The sequence below is a fragment of the Mus caroli genome, unplaced genomic scaffold (assembly GCF_978045245.1).
Source record: "Mus caroli unplaced genomic scaffold, Mus_caroli_1 scaffold_13, whole genome shotgun sequence".
Lineage (NCBI taxonomy): Eukaryota > Metazoa > Chordata > Mammalia > Rodentia > Muridae > Mus > Mus caroli.
Genome location: NW_028227268.1, coordinates 73,539,940 through 73,547,227, shown reverse-complemented (window position 1 = coordinate 73,547,227; position 7,288 = coordinate 73,539,940). Strand labels below are relative to the sequence as shown.

General features: G+C 39.5%; 1 protein-coding gene across 1 annotated transcript; it reads left to right on the top strand.

Annotated features, from left to right (window-relative positions):
• The first annotated feature begins 5,512 nt into the window (after positions 1 to 5,512).
• LOC147001541 (olfactory receptor 2Y1-like) lies at positions 5,513 to 7,288 on the top strand. Its single transcript, XM_085829300.1, has 2 exons — positions 5,513 to 5,546; positions 6,339 to 7,288. Exons 1-2 carry the CDS (start codon positions 5,513 to 5,515, stop codon positions 7,286 to 7,288), a joined length of 984 nt encoding a protein of 327 aa, XP_085685426.1.

Below are 7,288 nucleotides of genomic sequence, written 5' to 3'. Positions count from 1 at the left end.
ACCAAGAAGCAAAATGTCTTTCAGACATCACAAGGTTTCTCAGTTCTCCAGTGGGTCTCCTCACCCTTCAAGCCCAATACATTAGCAGAAAGTAAAAGTGGGAGACTTCTGACCTCCAGGTATGTGCTCAATGCTTGAGATTTTTACATTCATGGTAAAAAAAAAATGCATTAAAAAAAACAAATATTGTAGTGGAAAATCAGCAATGGGTTCCATTGTGTTCTGTCTCCAGTTTCAGGGCAAAGAAGTGTTGAACTCATGGAAAACCAATTTCCCCCAATAAAGTCTTTCATTTTCTATTTTGTATACAACCTGTACCTATCGATATGCAGCCTGTAGAAAATAATTCAAAACATTCACTTGCTTCTTTTTCTCTCCAACTAAGGAAAATAAGGAAAGGATTTTTGACTAAGGAAAATCATTTTTAAATATACATGGTGAAGGTGGACTTAAAACTAAGGTTCTTATATACACAATAGATACTTGCAAGTTGATAGGTAATGAGCAGTCAGGGCTGTTGTAATAAACTAAGAAGAATTTCTTGGAGGGATACACACAAAGGAAACTCGTCACAAATGGAGTCTGTGTTCTGTATGCAGAGTCACAGTGAAAGCAAGACTTTTATGAACTCACTTTTTGAATGTCACCTTACTCTGGCACATCCCAGTTTAGGTTGCTTTTACTGAAATTTTGGGCTGTGCTCTTATTGGATTGCATTATAGAAGAGACTTTCAGATTGCCTTAAAAATTTAAGGGATAAAGTGCAATGTGATGTGGATTCCAGTGTGAAAGACACTGGAGCCAGATCAAATTATGGATCTGTATAAGAGCAACTGGGCCAGAGCACTGATGGGAAGATGCTTTAGTGCCTAGGTAGTTTCAATAGTATCCTTAGTGACACAGCCCTCATAGAGGAGCCACATGCAGCAGCATCCTGATAGAAGCAACTGAAGCCAGATTCAAGGGAATTTCACCTGTCCAAACAAAGAAGATGATTAGGAAGGAGTCCATCAACCCTCCTCTGCTGCTCATAGAGAAAGTTTGGCTGTGTGACTTGGAAGTATCTGCCAGATCATCAGAATAAGGCTCTCAACTTATTTATGAAGATATTCATAGACATAGAGACCCACAGCCAGGTGAATAGATAAGAGCTGATTTTTGTAATAAATAGAACGAAGTATGGAAATCTCAAAGTTCTGTGCACCAGGGAAGGTAGAAGGAGGGATTCATTTTTTAGCACATTAGCATTAGGAAAGTCAAGATCAGGACAGGATGAGATGTCATAAGCCAGCTAACACTGCCTTCATCTAGTACAGATATCCTTCTACAGAGTCTGATGGTCACCTCCAAATCAGAGTAAAGAACTGAGTGTCAAGAATATGGCTTTCTTTTCAGACAGTCTTGTTTTAGAACCTTTCCTTTCTTTTTCAGATTTTCTTCTTAGACAATCCCAATCTCCCCTCTTATAAACCTGACCTCCAGTCCGAGTGTTGGCTTTAAGGGAGTAAAAAATTGTTCTCACTTCTAACTTAAGGCAGGTCTTTGAACACAGATTCAAACCAGGGTTTCTTTGTGTAATCTCTTTTCCAATATAAAACCTCATTATGGTGTTTAAAGATGTCTGATACGCAATTATACTGATCTCTGAATATGCATATTTAGCCAGTGTTGCAAACTTGCAATGTATTCAGTATTCTGTGACCAGTGAAGACTATGGAGTCCTTTGCTGCTCTTAGCATTCTAAATTTGTCAGCATCCAGTAATGCCTGAAAAGAAAATGTGGGCCTTTGAAAAGCAAATATATGACCCGAATGTAATCCCATGCCTTTGATTGCTACATCATGAAAAGAGAAAATGGACACTTCACACTCAGGAAATTCCCATGCTGGACTTATTTTCCTTAGTGTCCAGGGGACAGTGCGATGGAAGGAAGTCTGTGCTCAACTGTGTGCTCCCTAACCAGGCCTCTGAGCCCCTTACCCAACCTCCACTCCCATAGAAAGGCTTGGGGCTAACCAAACCCTGAGCTAGTGTGACCATAGTCAAAGCCACACTGTAACACGCTATGGAATTAGAAGTAATGTGTGGTGCATACAAGAGACCTGGTGTTTGTTTGAGAAATGAGCTGTAATTGCTCTTCCAGATAGAAAATGTTGGAGCTGAGGAGATGAGTCAGCAGGGAAAGTCCATGCTTTGATAGCATAAAGAACTGAGTTTGGATCCTACAACCCATGTAAAAGCTGGATCGGGTAGCACCCCCATCTATAATCCCAGCACTGCTACAGTGAGATAGAAGTGTATTGAAAACCCTTGGAAGTTCACAGCCAATGAGTCTAACAGGTACAGGCATAAAAACATGAGACCTGTCTCAATCACTGTCTCAATCACTGCAGAAAGTGAGGACTGACACCCAAAGCCAAAGGCTGCCCTCCACAAGCCTGCCATAATCCACCCCCTTCTCTCCCCCCCCATCTCTCTCTCACACACACATATTTCTCAAGGGTATCTTCCTTCCACGATTACCAAATATGGGAATGAGTGTGAACCTAGCTGTTGCCACAAGGAAGAGTGGATGAAAATATCAATTGTGGTTGTTGTGATTCTGTAGATGAGTCAATTGCAGTAGTGCACTGGGGCTTAGAAAGCAACACTCATCCATCAAACAAGGGACTCACAAGCAGGCACCCAGGGGTCAAAGGCCTAGTTAGACAGAAGAGTGTGCCTATCACTATGATGGGGCAGAGAAATAAAACACCTTGGCTTTGAGGTTGCATAGTTTGGAACTGTCTTTGTACACTGTGGATTTATAAAGAGTTCATTAATTCATTTAGCAACCCTTGTTGAATTTTTTTATGTATTGAAGCACACTTGTTGTTTCTCATTTGTTTATTTTTGCTGTGTTTCATTGGTTTTTTTTTTCCTTTCAGAATAGAATCATTATGTAGTTTAGGCTGACTTCAACCCCATTGCCTCAGACTTCAGATGGCTAGGATTACAGTGTGCTATGCCACCAACAGGAGTAGGTTGAGAACCTTTGATGTCAATTGAATCCTGTACAATTGTCTTTTTGGTTTTACAGTTAAGTAAACTAATGCCCACAGAAGGGAACTTTCAAAATCTGTAATGAAATCCATGTTTGAATTCATCTTCATAGATCTATCCATGAACTGACAAGACCTTGTCTATAGAGCCTCTGCAAATTAAAACAGATTTGATACACTAATTAAACAACATAGATATACATCCTGTTTATAATTCATACTTAGTCCTGTTTTTCAGAGTGTCAAGATGTATTTTTAAAGTTCTTAAATCTGCATGGACAGATTGTTCATTGATGATCATCTCTCTCAGTAAACTTGACAAGAAAAGGCAGAAATTAGTCCAGCAAAATTTATTAATAGTAAACACAAGAAAAAACTCTCTCAAGGAAATAATTATTTCTGTTAACTTTACACATACTTTCCTGTAATCTCAATCTCAATAACTGATTAAAATTAATAATACAGTGAGCTGATTTAACCCTTAAGCACAGCATTGGGAGACTAAGGTAGGAGGACCTGGAGTTGGAGTCTGGCCTGGGTGTAGAGCAAAACTCTGTCATAGGAAGGAAAGAAGGAAGGAAGGAAGGGAGGGAGGGAGGGAGGGAGGGAGGGAGGGAGGGAGGGGGAGGAGGGAGGAAAAGAGAGAAAAGAAAGAAAGAAAGAGAGAGAGAGAGAGAGAGAGAGAAAGAAAGAAAGAAAGAAAGAAAGAAAGAAAGAAAGAAAGAAAGAAAGAAAGAAAGAAAGAAAGAAAGAAAGAAAGAAAGAAAGATTGAAAAGAAGGAAGGAAGGAGGAAAGAAAGAAAGGGGGAAAGGAAAATAAAACATGAACCTTTAGAGAACAATTTTTCACTATTCTATTTCCATGTTTTATCAACAAAGAATTTATCTAAAATTTTATTTGTAATAGTGAGCACTTATTTCTTTTCTCCAAATGCTTACTATTCTTAAAATAGTTTCACATAAATGATTTGGAGCAGTCTAACTAATAGCAATAGTGTACAAAGGCTTCCCACACAGCCTCTGACCAACGTGTGTACAGCCTCTACAACAAGACCACCCAGAGCCTGTAGGTTACACTGGGCTTCACTGTCTGTTTCAAGTGTGTTTGTAAGCACAGGTTTAAAAACATCTTTGCCAAAAATCAAGTCCATCATTTTTGCCACTCAGTTTGTGGTGTTATAATAAGACTATAGAACCCACTTTCAGTTGCTATTTGTACATGAGGTGGGCAATGGTCTATTTTGATATTTCTGCACATGTACATCCACTTTCTCCAAGACAGGTAAATAAAAGATGACAAATTTAAGCAGGATGGAGTAAAATCAACTGTTTGAAAATTCGACCATCTAAACCTTCCCAATTCATGACCTTCCTAGAGCTGTGACCCTTTATTGCAGTTCCTCGTGCTATGGTGACACCCAACCATAAAATTATTTTGTTGCTACTTCATAGCTGCAATTTTGCTTCTGATATGTAATCCCCAAAGGGGTCACAGCCCACAGTTTGAGAGTCACCGGGGTAAAAAGAGCAAACCAGAAGCTCAATGCAGTTTAAAAACTGACAGAAATAAAGGAATTCAGCTAAATCTTAAGATACAAATACAACATAAAAATAAATTATGTTCCTAATGACAACCATGAGGAAAGGAAAGTATTCCACTGATAATAATAATAAAATAAATACAGTGCATAAGAAGAACCTTAACTAAGGAAATCAAAGGGCCATACATTGAACACCTGAAATCTTGTAATTTGTTTAGCTTTTAGCACAACAATCTCTAAAGAAAAGCAATTTTTAATGTTTGCCATATTTCCTTAGCCTATCCAAATGCTCTTGTGGTTAATCTTCAGGGTTCTTTTTTAAAATAAATTATTAGATAGGAAAGATGGTTTAGCAGTTTTTATCGCTCTTGCAGAGGACCCGCATAAAGTTCCCAGAACCCACATGGCAGCTCACAGGCATAAGCAGCTCTAGTTCCAGAGGATCTGGAACTAGATCCTCTTTTGGCCTCTTTGGGCACCAGATATGGTTCATGGACATACATCCAGGCGAAAACTCACATGCATACTTTTTTTTTACAAAGTTAAATTACTTCTCACAGTTTATGGAAGATTAAATGTTTCACTCGAGAAAATGTATTTAAGATCCACATGTCTTGAAAAGGCAACATGAGTTTATCACTTCTTGGGACATTAAAGAAGGCATTATTAAATATTTTTCACACTGTTTGATATTTCCAGGGAGGCTGGATCTCAAATGGATAAAAGTTCAAAAGCACTCTTGTGACAACACACACACACACAAAAAAAAAAAAGTTTAGCTGCAAGAGCAATAAGTTATTGAGATTTATCAAAAAGGATATACATGTTTCCTCCCAGAAGAAACTCATATGGTATTTAGTCTTTTGGGGCAGATGGAAGCAAATCAAGGCTCCAAGAATTGATTTATTTACCTCATTTATCAAGCAAGGGATGGAAAATAAAAACCCAGAGGTTGCAAACTCAGACAGATTACTTCTTTGACTCAAAGTCCTGAAACAGACTGTCTCAGAGACTAGAAAAGAAGGAAGTCAAAACAACACAGAACTCTAACACTTACCACACACACACACACACACACACACACACACACTAGATTATTGATAACGGTTCTACATTACTGCTTTTGGATCCTGATGACCATGCCACAAGGATCACAGTAGATCACCTCTCCTTTCAGACAATAAAGGATCATATCCAGAGAACTGAGCCCGGCAAAAGTCATAGAACAAACCAGCAACAAGAATTAGTTGAATCTGAGGTCACACCACTGTCAACTTAGTTGCCTCCAGGCTAAAGAAGACTAGATACATAGATAGATGGATAGATACATACATACATACATACATACATACATACATACATACATACATAGGTAAATATGGTAGATAGATAATACCTAGGTAGGTAGATACATAAAAATATAGGTATGCATGTAGATAGATAGATAGATAGATAGATAGATAGATAGATAGATAGATAGATAGGTAGATAGATAGATAGATAGATAGATAGATAGATAGATAGATAGATAGATAGATAGATAGATAGATAGATATAGAAATATAACAACAACTGAAGAAAAATACAGGTCATTAATTTGAAAGAGAACAAGAGATTTTTTTTGGACTAGAGGGTTCAGAGAGGGAATGGAAGAATCAACAGAATTGAGTAAAGTAGCAACTCAAAATGTGGGATTTTGGTGCATTTAAGAATAATTACTGTCTCCAAAAATAGCATTGAGTTGTCTTCTGTTTGCACAGGTGGAAGACTATGGAATATTTGAACACCAGTTCAGAAGAGGGCTTCATTTTAGTGGGCTTCTCAGACTGGCCTCACCTAGAACCCATCCTTTTTGCTTTCATTTCTATTTTCTACTCTCTGACTCTCTTTGGCAATACTGTGATCATCATTCTGTCTCAACTGGACCTTCGCCTGCACACACCCATGTACTACTTCCTCTGCCACCTCTCCTTCCTGGACCTCTGCTACACTGCCAGCACTGTGCCCCAGCTTCTGGTCAACCTCTCTGGACTTGACAGGACCATCAGCTTTGGAAGGTGTGTGGCCCAGCTCTGCATAGTGCTCTCACTGGGAGGAACTGAGTGTGTGCTTTTGGTGACAATGGCTATAGATCGCTATGCTGCTGTGTGTCGCCCACTCCACTACACAACCATTATGCACCCTGTTCTCTGCAGAGCATTGGTTGTATTCTCCTGGGTGGGGGGCCTTGTGAACTCTCTGATCCAGACAAGCCTTGTGATGGCCATGCCTCTCTGTGGACACCAACTGAATCACTTCTTCTGTGAGCTACCTGTTCTCCTGAAGATGGCCTGTGAGGACACAGGAGTAACAGAGGTCAATTTGTTTGTGGCCCGGGTCATAATCTTAGTGTGTCCTTTACTGCTAATTCTAGGCTCCTATGCTCACATTGCCAGGGCAGTGCTGAACATCAGGTCAATGGCTGGTCGCAGAAAAGCTTTTGGGACGTGTGCATCTCACCTCATTGTGGTTGCCATGTTTTATGGCTCAGCCATATCCACATACCTCCAACCTGTCCACAGATATTCTGAGAAGGAGGGAAAATTTCTTGCCCTTTTTTATACTATCATCACCCCCATGCTGAACCCTCTGATCTATACGCTGAGGAACAAGGATGTGAAGGGGGCTCTGTGGAAGGTGCTAGGGAGAAGCACAGACTCCAGGTAG

What these genes read in the sequence shown, in the direction of transcription:
- LOC147001541 (XM_085829300.1), top strand. Translation starts at nt 5,513, where the DNA reads ATGGAAAATAAAAACCCAGAGGTTGCAAACTCAG. An exon ending in CCCAGAGGTTGCAAACTCAG is followed by an intron (nt 5,547 to 6,338) that starts ACAGATTACTTC and finishes TCTTCTGTTTGC; the next exon opens with ACAGGTGGAAGACTATGGAA.